General features: G+C 35.4%; 1 protein-coding gene across 1 annotated transcript in view; it reads right to left on the bottom strand.

Moving 5' to 3' along the window:
• The window catches only part of CBLB (Cbl proto-oncogene B), a 217033-nt gene that overhangs the window by 40299 nt on the left and 162858 nt on the right, over positions 1-13876 (bottom strand). The window contains exon 12 of the mRNA XM_082654577.1: positions 7269-7363. Coding sequence (XP_082510703.1) covers positions 7269-7363 — 95 coding nt within the window. The remainder of the gene's footprint in view (positions 1-7268; positions 7364-13876) is intronic.

Below are 13876 nucleotides of genomic sequence, written 5' to 3'. Positions count from 1 at the left end.
CCATCCCACACTATCCCATACACATCATGGCAACTGTAACTTACAAAGGACTGCCATCTTCAATATTAGTTCACCTTTCTATCTACCCAAGGTAAAACAAGTAAAACTAGTGCAACATCTTGACAAATCTTGAAAATATTTTAAGGTATTTGAATGAAAGCTGGTTCAAAAATTAACAAAAGAGCATCACTGTTCATTCACTAGGGTTAAGAAAAGAGTAGCTCTTAATTACAGCTTGATCTTCCATTTAAAGTTCTCTACCATATTTTCTTTAAATCAATGAAATTAATTTCTTATCATTGAACATAAACAGGATTAATGTAAAACTGAAGTGTGTATTGTCTATACAAACCCTCAGGTGAACAATAACAGAACATGTTACCCTGCTCTTTTGCCATTAAGCATAAACAATGAAGCCCGGTATGCACAGTATATAAGATGAAAATTTTCCATCAAGCTTCTTTCTCTTAAGTTTTTAAAAATTACAATGTGATGTTTGCTTTAATAGCTCCTGTGGCATACTGCTTTTATCTCTTCTTTCTGTTTTTCACTCCCCAGTCAAAAACAAAGCAAAACAAAACAAAACTTCCTTTCTCCCATGAATTTGACCACCATTTCAGTCAAACTGGTCTAGTTTTGTCTTTTGCACTTTTCTATCTACAGACCATTTTGGCCACTATTTATTTAAAAACAACCACTCTCACATACACGCGGGCACAGATGCTGATGCTGTTTGGTGGTGTGGACCTCTTAGATCACTCACTGGAAGGTGGCAGTAGTTGAGGCTGCATTCACAAATCCACATTTCTAGTTTGTTTTAGATTATGATAATAGATAATGTTTATTATAATTTTTACCACACAGAAATGTTCTAAATACGTTTTCTACAATATCAACGTTTCAGGGGTAAATGATATAGTTTTATAAGGTGATATTTTCATATATAAGTTCCTATATTAGAAAAAAACTTCTAGGATTACACTTATATGTCTAAGAGTATAACAAATCTAATTAAATTTGGGCACTGGTCATGTAGAAATCATTTTATCAGCTTTAGATAGTACCTACTGAAGTATTTACTTGAATATAATATAAAGGTGAAAGCTTAGATGGTATGTCCGACTGTCCCCTCAACATCACTATTCGGATGTGTGTGTAATCGGCACCGAAACCCAACAGATCCTTAAGTCTTAATTTTGCCACCCCTGCCCCCTTCCCACCCCTGCCCTTCTCCAACTTCCCTCCCTCTGGTAAATGGCACCAACCCATTCACCCAGTTTCGTTAAGCAAAAACCTATATAAAAATCAATCATCCCTATTTATTGTACCTCACAGACATCTGATTTATTAACAGGTACTGTTGGATCAAAATACAACCCAAAGTGGACTGTGTAACTCCATCACCATCACCCCAAAGCCCTGACCATCTCTTACTGGTTCACCACATCAGACGACTATACTCTCCATTGGTCTCACTTCAGCTGTCCTAAAGACAATTCATGTAGCAGCCAGTGACCCTCTTTAAAAACACAAACCAGCATCATGTCATCATGTTGATCAAAACCTTCAGTGGCTCCTAAAACTAACCAAACCAAAGTTCTTATCATGGCCTTAAAGGCAATATATGATTTAGCTCCTATATACCTTATTCAACCCCAGCCCTACTGTCCCTCTAGCTGTTCTCCAGATAAGCCAAAGGGATTCACTTGCCTCACTGTCTAGCTTTTATGCTCTTCACCTAGGCAGTCTCATGGCTTGCTCCCTTCTTTCAAGTTTCTGTTCAATATTACCTTTCCTAATGACCTCATCTGAAGTATAAACCTCCCTATCACTGAGTATCCCTTTCCCTGCTTTACTTTTCCTTCTAGCACTTACCACTACCTGACAATATACTATGGTTATTTGTTTACTTGCTGTTCTCCTTAACTAGAGCACAAATTCCAATGAGGATGGGATTTTATCTTGTTCACTCTGACTCTCCAGTCAGTACGCAACTGAATGAAAACAGGATAGTTAGGCAAAACCTGGATACTCTATTCACTGAGCTTAAACTATTAGCACCTTATCTGTTTAGAAAAAATCTATAACAACGATCAACACCACCACCTCCAACAACAAAACACTCTTTTTACAAAAATATTAAGTAATATTGATTCACATGTATTTGAAAGTTTAAGATTAATATGTCAAAAGTACAAAAGGTCCATTTCTAAAAGACAAGGAACAAGAAAAATATTCTTCTAAAAAATGACATTCCTCTGCATTCCAGAACATTATCTTACCTGAAGTAATTATTCCATTATTAGAGTAATTCCTTTGCTTATTGGCCAACATCTTGTGTTAAGTAAAGTAAGTATTTTTAACTGTTTCAGGTTTCATTTAATTTTGAAAAATCAAATTATTTCAAGATAAAAATAATTTAGTGAAAATTGACACTACAATAAAAATAATCCACATAGATTTTTTCATTCTTCCCCTAAAAAAATTATGATTACCCATATTTCAAGCTTTTAAGAATTTATATTTATAGCTAAGTGTCAATCATCTTAAGTAGAAACCATTTAGGAAAAAAAATAAGTAAACCTATATGCACTAGTACAGTTTCAGCTTACTTTTATGACAGAATATGCTTTCAAAATAAATTCTATATTCTTCTAGGTCTCCAGATAAATTACACACTAAAAGTCATATAATTGCAGTCATACTGTTTTACAAGAAAGAAAACACTATCAGAGAGTAGCCTCTTCCACCAATTTAATGGGAATCAGAGTAACATCAAATAATTTAACAATTATACTTCAGTAAATATTAATAACAACACAGTATAGCTTTAAAGGTAAATATTAGCTTTGACATTACTGAATTCAACACTGGGGCTCTCAACATTTGTGAGAACTATCAAAGTCTATGATGGGTAGCAATCTGTTATTTTGCTTTGGCCTAATTTTGAAACATGTACTAAGATGCTGACACGGAAACAATACACTTGAACATCCAACATCCCTATTTCCCTGAGTGACATTTTGCTAAGACCTGTATTCTATGCCTCTCCAGAGCTGAAGATCTATTCTCATTGTACTCTGGTTATACACTCTAATGAAGGTGAAGTAGACAAAACAAAAAAACAAACAAAAAACCCAGAGCAGTAATCCAAGTTATACTGGCTTCAAAAATGGGATGCAACCAACCAATTATAAATGAGCATTCAAGTTGCCAAGTATTCATATGTAATTAATACTACAAATGAGTACCCCTTAAAAAAACATTGCATGGAACCTAAAAGGTTGAAGCTCAAGAGAATTTTAGAGATCATTTAAGATAAACAGATCCCTTCATTTATCGGATGGAGAAAGTGAGGCCCAGAGAAGTTACCTTGTTCAAAGACAGACAAATATTAATACCGGAGTCATGTCTGGGACCAAGTCTGATTTTATTTTAATGGTCACTTCAGAATTCCATGCTGGTTCCATGATAAATATAGTACAGCATAAATGATTAAGAAAAATGCTTATTAAAATATTAAGTGACAAAGGAGAACATGAAATTATCTCTACAATGTAATCTAAATCATGTAAAAAAAAAAAGGCTAAAAAGAAAAAAAAGTCAGAATGTTAAAACTCTGGGGAAAAACTGGACAGCTACATGTAAAAGAATGGAATCAGAACACTCCCTAACACCATGCACAAAAATAAACTCAAAATGGATTAGAGACCTAAATGTAAGACCAGACACTATAAAACTCTTGGAGGAAAACATAGGAAGAAAACTCTGACATAAGTCACAGCAAGATCTTTTTTGATCCACCTCCTAGAGTAATGGAAATAAAAACAAAAATAAACACATGGGACCTAATGAAACTTCAAAGCTTTTGCACAGCAAAGGAAACCATAAACAAGATGAAAAGACAACCCTCAGAATGGGAGAAAATATTTGCAAACGAATCAACGGACAAAGGATTAATCTCCAGAATATATAAACAGCTCATGCATCTCAATATTAATAAAACAAACAACCCAATCCAAAAATGGGCAGAAGACCTAAACAGACATTTCTCCAAAGAAGACATACAGATGGCCAAGAAGCACATGAAAAGCTGCTCAACATCACTAATCATTAGAGAAATGCAAATCAAAACTACAATGAGGTATCAACTCACACCGGTTAGAATGGGCATCATCAGAAAATCTACAAACAACAAATGCTGGAGAGGGTGTGGAGAAAAGGGAACACTTTTGCACTGTTGGTGGGAATGTAAATTGATACAGCCGCTATGGAGAACAGTGTGGAGGTTCCTTAGAAAACTAAAAATAGAATTACCATATGATTCAGCAATCCCACTACTGGGCATATACCCAGAGAAAACCATAATTCAAAAAGACACATGCACCCCAACGTTTATTGCAGCACTATTTACAATAGCCAGGTCATGGAAGCAACCTAAATACCCATCGACAGACGAATGGATAAAGATGATGTTGTACATATATACAATGGGATATTACTCAGCCATAAAAAGGAACGAAATTGGGTCATTTGTAGAGACGTGGACGGATCTAGAGACTGTCATACAGAGTGAAGTAAGTCAGAAAGAGAAAAACAAATATCGTATATTAACGCATATATGTGGAACCTAGAAAAATGGTATAGATGAACTGGTTTGAAAGGGCGGAAATAGAGACACAGATGTAGAGAACAAACGTATGGACACCAAGGGTGGAAAGCCGCAGTGGGGGTGGGGATGGTGGTGTGCTGAATTGGGCGATTGGGATTGACATGTATACACTGATGTGTGTAAAATGGATGACTAAGAACCTGCTGTATAAAAAAATAAAATAAAATTCAAAAATTCAAGAAAAACAAAACAAAACAAAAACTCTGGGCATTGATATCTGGGGTACGTAAACGCTTATATTTATGTATTTGTTTAATTTTTTTCTTTTATATATTTTCCATATTTTCTACAATGAACAACTGCTACCTATATGTCAGAATAAAAAACAAAATGGAGAGATAAACATGCCATTAAAAGCCAGCACTTGTAATTTTAACTATGGTTAATTTGCAGCATGCAAAATAGAAAACTAATTTGCTGTTAAGGATGCATTGTTAAATTATTTCCCTGGTTAAGTAAAGCAACTGCATTGTTTGAGGGAAAATAATCAAGAGTAAATGGGGTGAGAGTATATCCAGGTACACATACAAACTGAAGTGTTAGAAAAGTATCAATAGAAGGCATTTTACTATGAATTTGTTGTTCTTTATTTATAGAAAAACAAGCACTTAACACTAAATATAGATGAAGCAAATGGTGACCTCTGCCTTTTATCCCACTTGCCAATATGAATTTAATAAACAGAATGTAAAATTTTAATCTCTAATTAGCAAGATTTCATGTACTTCGTTTTTTGATGTTCTCTGAATTAGAGGTAATTGAGCTTAGATGTTTTAATCACATATACAAATATCCAGAGTTCATTTGTTGCTACAATATCATATGTTATTACTGATGTACAACCTACTACACAGAATATATATATTTGCTTCTAACTTCTATGTCTGCTACATATCTGCCAGCTCCAAGAAAAGTGGCCACTAAAGAATGGTCCAATGCTTAGTTTCCCACTGCCCCCTAAATGATGTCAAATTTCATACTCATGCTTTTTCTCATGCACATCCCTTCCCAATTGTGCCCATCCTCCATGACTCAGGAAATTTCCGTCTTCTCTATAAGACATCCTTGACTTACAAAGTCTATAATAGTCTATTCTCCAAGCTTATATAAAAACTAACAAGTTAGATGCATACAGTTTAGTGCATAATGTTCTCTTGTGATTTCATGTACGTTAACTTTATTTTAAAGTAGATGGTAAATATCTTGGGAGCTGGTATCTAGCTTATGATTCTTTTGCATCCAGTGACCAGCAGAGGAAGGAGTGAAGATGCTCTAAGACTTTCAGTTAGAAATGAGGACCTTAGCAGATGATAAAGTCAATCCACCAAGCGACCAAGTACTATCAGTATACTCATTAAACAGCAAACAGTAAGGTGTTAAGGGAGAAGCAGAGATTACGAGAAAAGGTTTTTGCCCTTAAAACCTTATAATCTTTTTAATGTGGAGAGGCACTTTAGTATTAGAAAACAGTAGAGCAAAGTACATAATTAAATGTGTAGAAAATAAACTCTAGGAGGAGGAATGAGAATCAGTCTTACTACCATCATTATGACTGAAGTCACAGAAGTTTTCATACAGAAATAGAGCCTGAGACATGGATCTTCAGAATAAAGATTCTGAAAACTTGGTGCACAGGAGGGAACAGCATGAAAGACTCATAAAACCAGGAAAAAAATCAAGACAAGATTAGAGGGCAAGCATTAGAATTCCTGAATGATATTTTAATTGGGTAAAATTCTGTGGATCTTACTGATATAGCAGAAGAGCACAGAATTACTTTAGAAGGAAAGAAAGAACAATGTTGGGCTTTGAGTAGGAAAGTGATCTGGGGAAAGCAGAATTTAAATTAAATCAGCTACCTGAATAAAATATACTGGAGGAAAGACAGGTAGCCTGATTTAATATAGAGTAGGGAAATGGCCATCAGGAGACTTGGTTTTATCCAGGTTTGATTTGGATAGACACCATCCCTTAACTGTCTGATATGCTTCTTGTGTCCCCATTTTTTCAAATGAGACACCTAGTTTAACTCATTTTTCTAGCTTTAAAATCCATTGATATTCCATTCTGAGATCATATCGTATGATCAGGTAGAAGGCTCTTTCAATTGTCCCGTTATAAGCCAGAACTAGGGCAATGGGGAAGATTAGCTGAATATGAAAAACTTTAAAAGAACAATCAACAGGACTTAGTGGCGGGATGGATTTGAGAGATGAGAAAACTGGAGGAACCAAAGATTATCTTATCATGTCAAACTGGGTAGTGGGATAAATGTGATACCTCTAAGGAAGAGACGTGAATTGGAAAGGAGAGCTCATTGTGCTACTTGAGCCTCTTCCTGGATGCAGGAAGACTTAGCTTTTTCTCTGTTGCTTTATGTGTAATCTCAGAGTGTAGGTAAGTCTCAAAAATGCTGTAGTTATCAGCAAAGAATCAGAAAGGATCTCGATTTCTGGTACTTTAGTTTAAAAATCCAGCTGGTTCATTTTTATTGATGCATATTCACCCCTGTACTTTCTGTACTAAGAACCTCAAAACTACTCTTTATAACAACTTTATGCATGGACAGTTGATCTCCAGATTCAGTAAAACTCACTTGATGCTGGGGAGAAGGGTGGCAGCTGGAGGGGGAGGAGAAAGCCGGGGAGGAACATCATATTCTTCACTTCCCAGGTGACCATTGGAAAAGACCTGAAAGGAAATCAAAGGGTTAGTTTAGAATTTAACTTCTGGAGGACCTTAAAACAGTAACAGTTCTTAGACAATCTATAATTTTGAAGAGAATATATAATTTCAGTTTATTTGAACAAGTGAAATACCATCTAATTTACTTAGGAGTTAGGAGCACCATCGTGATTATTTACCACCGCCCGAAAGTAGCACCATTTTTTATGTGAAAAAATAAAATACAACCTGATTCAACCTCTCTTATATTGAGAGGAGATGCTATAATTTCTATAAATCATATAGATAGCTAGGTAAATAGTAAAAGTCCCCAAACATGACCAGTTTTTATTGAAAAGCTAGCATTCTCTGTAAGGATTCAGTAAAGAAAAAAGCAGCACCGGTGCAATTCTTATTTCAATTCCTCCCAAATAAAAGTGTTCTAAATTATATCTCTCTGGGGTTAACAGAACATTTCTAAACTTCTTGATAAAACAATGCATGAGTATAATCAGAAACGCCTTTGTTCTTTGAAGGCCGAAGCTTTAGCACTACTGGTAACTAGAGACCTGGTCTGGCTTTCAGAGTGCAAGCAATTTTAAATATAATTTTTGGTGTGTGAACAACACAAACCAAAATTGTTACCTTGCTCATAAGGTACCATAGAGAGCCAGTGTTTACTCAGAATTCAGAAATTCTGGTTTCCAGATTACTCAGTTACATATGGGAACTGTCTAACAACTGCTCTTAACTAATCCAACAACTTGACATGAAAGCAACTTAAAAGAAAAAAAGAGTAACTTTGCAAAGACAGATTAAACATATTTTAAGACCTTTAATCATTAGGGTTTTATCATGAAGCTCTTTCCCAAACTCTTTACTAGTTCATATTTAAGAGGTGTAGGCTGGTTTGTGGCAAAAAGGATGTGATGTAACTTGAATAGTTCTAGGTAACCCAATCAATGACCTACCAATTCTTTTTTCACCCCTCAGTTCTAAAATGGTGTTGAAGCTTTAGATAAAGTGCAAAATGGAAAAGGCCATACACTTCCCTAGCAACTTAAGAAAAGGAACATGTTTAAAGAATCCATTTGAAATATATCAATGTTTGCAATTTAAAACTACAAAATATAAATTTTATAGCATTAAAGTATCACTCTAAAAAAAAGTCCTGTGCTATATATAGCTTTGATTCCTCATTAGATTCAATACACTAGAGATACACTATGACAAAAATATCTCTTTGGGTTTCTGACTATGGACCGAATAACAGAACAAGGCAGAGTTTTTTCGATTTTGCTAGAGAAAAGAAATGTCTCAGTAGATATTAATTATTATACAGTTCAATGAAAACCCCTAACATAAAAAAATCCCTTGTAACCAACAAATACATGTGTCAAATCACAAGTGCTCATTGTATAATGGGCATATAAAGTCATCCTTAATTTGAGTCCTGTGCAACTGTTGCCAGAATGGATACAATGTATGATTTCTGCAATCAAATCTCCTTGATGTTTCTGTCATAAACACATTTAAAATTCATTCTGGGAAATGTAATATGGATTTATATGCAATTATTTGTTTTAACAGGAGCAAGTATCTAATGCACTGTTGATACCTAGTAAAATTTCAGCAATTATAAAATAAAAGGGAGCTATGGGAATAACAATTTCTGTTGTATTAGTTCTACGTGAATCTTTTTCAGGACAAAGACTCTGATTTCCTCATTTTAGAGGACATTCCTTCAATGCTTTACACACAGTAGGGCTCAAATGAACACTGACTGCTGATTGACTTACATTACACTACATATGTGCATACATACATGTTTGTAAAGGACCTAAAAATGCAGGTACTAAAATGACGTTCATGTTTCTGTTCATCTAAAGCGACTGGATGACAAGATTTACGATTATTTCATTCTGAACTCCATGTTCCCACCTGCATCCGTTTCATTAGACAAAATCATTTTATCCAAAACTACTTTAGAGACTGCAGTAAGTCACAACTTTTTGAGCCAAAAATAAATATTTTATGTCCTCTGGAAATCTGCAAAGCCTTTTGCAAATAGGAGAAAACAGTAGTTCCTCAAATGTGTAGATTGATAGTATCAACTGAAGCAGTTCACACTGAAATCTCACTGATTCAGGCCTTCTTAAACTCTCAACTAAGGAAACATCTTTTTCTTCTGCCTTCCTAGTTCACTGTTGCAAATTTACCACAATTCCATCGGACATGCTACCAACTTAAATATTCTGATCCTATCATTCCTCTGCCAAAAAAGTTTTCAAAGCTCTTTTTTGTCTACCAAGTTAAAGATAACTTGGTATAGAATATGAGACACTCCACTCCATAACTGCTTTCAGTTTATATTGCCATAGTTTTACCTACCATACTTACTCTCTCTGTATGCCCTAGAGTCTGTCCAAAATTGACTTCCTGCACTGTGCTTACCTTCCCACCTCCATGCTATTCCTTCCTGTCATGTCTACAACACCACCACCTACTGATTTTTTTTTTTTTTTTTTTTTTAGCGGTACGCGGGCCTCTCACTGTTGTGGCCTCTCCCGTTGTGGAGCACAGGCTCCGGACACGCAGGCTCAGCGGCCATGGCTCACGGGCCCAGCCGCTCCACGGCATGTGGGATCTTCCCAAACCGGGGCACGAACCCATGTCCCCTGCATCGGCAGGCGGACTCTCAACTGCTGCGCCACTAAGGAAGCCCTACCTACTGATCTTTTAATGTCTACAGATCTGTCTTGCACGAAGCTTTCTTTATTCCTTCTTTTACCCTGCATCTCAGTTGGAATGTTTCTCCCCCTAGGGCATCCCACATTATATATTCTGGATGCTTCGCCTATGCCTCATCCCTTAATTATATACCTGTCTCATCCTCACTAGACTGTGCTTGATTCATTTTGTATTCGCCACAGTGTCTTGAACATCCTACTCGTTTAACTGAAAGAGGCTGAACGAATAAGAATACATTAAGGAGAATTTATACTACCTGTGGAAGAAGTATAATCTGAGTTATCACAAAATTTATTATAAACTCTAGGTTACTCTAGGTTACCCTGTATTAATATTTTTCACATGCCTCAAGATAACATTTCATCCTAATTTTTAAGTTTGAAATATCTTCCTATGATTCAGATATTGTCTAAAATTTAATGTTAAAGCATTTGGGACCCTTGAGATGTAGGGAAAACAAACACAATTGTGATAATCTTAGCACAATTAAGAAAAACCTTTTTAATTACAAAACCCCAAACAAAACCCCCTTCCCCCATCCCACACATGTAAGAGCACACATACACTACACCAAAAATATCACTGTAATTTATCCTTCAGAAACATTAGATTAAAAATGAAACCTGTGTACACAGAGGACTTATTTTCTGAAAGACAGCACCTGAGATTCACAGATAAGTTTAAGTTCATTCTTATAAACATGTGCCTCTCCACCAAAATAGCAAAAGCCACAATCTCAAAAAGAGGAATCATTCTATGTATTTATCTAGCAACATCTTCAACAGATTATTGTACACAAGGTCATTTTAGAATAATGTCACTTGAAGTAACATAAGTCAGAGATCGTTTTTATCACATAGGAAACAGTAGCATTCTTAATCTTTTAAGAGGAACAAATAAAGATCGTTGGACAGTGTTAGTATCTAGATATAAGGAGATACATTTCAAGTCTCCAATGATATTTTAAAACATTTTCGTGCAATAAAATAATTAAAACAAACAAACCAACAACAATAACTAAATATCTAGCCAACAAAGTATTAAGTAAGGAACAGGTTTATAATGTGGCTACAATCTGAGGGAATGGAAACAGTCCTATAGGAAAGAAATCTCTTACCAATAAAATAAAACAAGGTAAATAAACCTAACAACTCTTAGCTTTCAAGTTCATGTTAAAAAGTAAAGTATTAATTTAGTTAACTTGATTATGCTAGGTGGGAGGGAGAAGAGAAATGGGAGTAAATTAAAGTCACAGAATTCTTACACTTCATTTTAATTATGAATTAGAGGGCTTTTTTCCTTAGAGCTCTTTACAGTTAGCAAATAGAGTAATTAGAATTTAATTTATCCTTGCTTCCCTTACCATTTATCTAGGAAAGATGCAAATAAAAAGGGCAAATGGTTCTAATGGATGATGGGAACTGGCACACTGACATAGGACACACAACAAAGGGCAGCAAGTCCTCACTCTATAGAATGTTTAGTTTCATGAATTCCCCTTATGGTGTTACATATGTACACTTAATGTTAAACTTTTAGTACTCATCTAAGTTTTCTTATCTTTAAAATGGGCAGATGATATTTAATTTGAGATATTTCCTTTAATGAAAACTAGTCTGAACGATAGTTGTTACTCTTTGACACAGAAATGTATTTGCTTACATTTGGAGAGACTGACGGGTTATGTGAAGATAACACATCAGCCTCCAAGTATCTAAATCCCTATACCCTTTATTCGCATGATAACATTTTTAAAAAAAAATTTTTAAAGACTGCACACTAGGTATGGAGGGTGAGAATATATTGTAACACTTACCATTTTCATTAATATACAAGTCTTTTTAAATCAAATTCATTTCCCCTTCTTCTTCAACCCTTCTCCCTTGTTTCCCTCTTATTGTGAATATGTGATCTATCTATAGAGAATGACTACTTCTCTAAAAGTAAAAAATCCTATTTTAAACAAGAAAGTTACATTTTACCTTTGGCTGAAGGTGAGTGCTGGAAAAATACATTAAAAAAACTGTCTACACTCCTAGTGTACCATAGACATCTTCTTCCTCCAAGTCCTTTCCTGCCCTACCCCTGCCCACCTCCAACCCCAGCATGCATATACTCTTTCCCCCTCTGTCATCAACCTAACTGTAATAACTCAGCAACCCAGTTATTGAGTGTTTGCTGAGAATTCATTAGCCACTATGCTAAATAAAAGCAGAGAGGAAGGGGAGAAAGAGATAATGATTTTGGTTTTAAATTAAAAAAAAATAAGGACAACTATTTTAAATGAAAATGAACTGTTACAACTTATACTAAGACTCCACATCTAGTTTGGTTTTATTCCATAACCAAGGGATATGGGGGCTTAGATATTTGGAGGGTAACTATTCTCCTAGAAAGTAGGTCCTATTATTATTTCATTTCATAAAGTAAGGGAAATAAGTGGAATTGGGGGCATAGATGTAGTAAGTTGCTTGCATCCACAAAGCCAGTGAATTCTAGAGCAGGAAGTAAAACTCAGGTCTGATTCCAGAGCCTGGTGGATCTATGTTGATCAGATTTTTAGTTTTGTTAAAATGCAGCTATCAGGTTTGCCTTATCATTTTTACTTCTGCCTAAAGGAGTTGAACAGTTCCTCTTCTATAAAAACATTTTGTTAAATTTGAAAGGGGAGAGAACATTGGGATTCTGGTTATCCTGAACACTAGGAGAGTCTTGTATGTAGAAAGTGCTTACAAATACGTAATTAAATCAATCTGGATTGAGGAACTACAGAGACGTAAGTTAAGAAACAAACTCCAGGGCTTCCCTGCTGGCGCAGTGGTTGAAAGTCCACCTGCCAATGCAGGGGACACGGGTTCGTGCCCCGGTCGGGGAAGCTCCCACATGCCGCGGAGCGGCTGGGCCCGTGAGCCATGGCCGCTGAGCCTGCGCGTCCGGAGCCTGTGCTCCACAACGGGAGAGGCCACAACAGTGAGAGGCCCGCGTACGGCCAAAAAAAAAAAAAAAGAAAGAAAGAAAGAAAGAAACTCCAACCCAGGATCATGCAGAGACTGAGAATTACAGGATCCTAGATGGATGCAGTTTTCCATCGGTTGAAGCTAGCCTCTAAGTCTCCCAACAGTGAAATAAGAGGAATTGGGCTTTTTCTACTTTATGTCAGTTGTGATATACCTTGTGGTCTACTGAAGTAGACCTTCAAAGATAATAAAAGAGGAGAATAAGGGGAGACATGGTCTGTTTTATAGCATTTAATACATTATGTATGAATCCTTCTTTATAATCTGCCTTAAAAGTCAAACAACTATACTGAAATGAGAAATATTAGATGTCTAATTTTGGTAAAAATGTTAATCTAGTTGTAACTTGAAATTAACTTTGAGAATATAATCATTGCAATGCTAATACACACAACATATGAGATTAGACCTTCATGAATTTTAATGAGCCTAACTTAGATAGAGTTAAACAAATTCAGCTTTCAATAAGACATAAATTTTGTACTTTACTCAATGTTCTCTGGGATATTAACATGTTTCAATGATCAAGACATGAAAGTTCACATAGAAAACATGTAAAGGAATCTTTATAACTTAAATCACTACTAATACTAATAACTTATATTATAGTTAATATAATAAAAATAAAATTTCATACCTATAACCTAAGAAATTATAACCCCAATTTAAAACAACCACCATCCATACAAAAATTAATAGCCTGTATTCTAGGGCTTAGAAGGGCCGGTTTATTTAGTGCTAAGACTGTATAACATATTATCTAAGAAGAACC

Source organism: Grampus griseus (genome assembly GCF_964374135.1).
Source record: "Grampus griseus genome assembly, chromosome: 5".
Classification (NCBI taxonomy): Eukaryota; Metazoa; Chordata; class Mammalia; order Artiodactyla; family Delphinidae; genus Grampus; species Grampus griseus.
The sequence above is the reverse complement of the archived record's forward strand: the minus strand, read 5'-3'. Positions and strand labels throughout refer to the sequence as shown.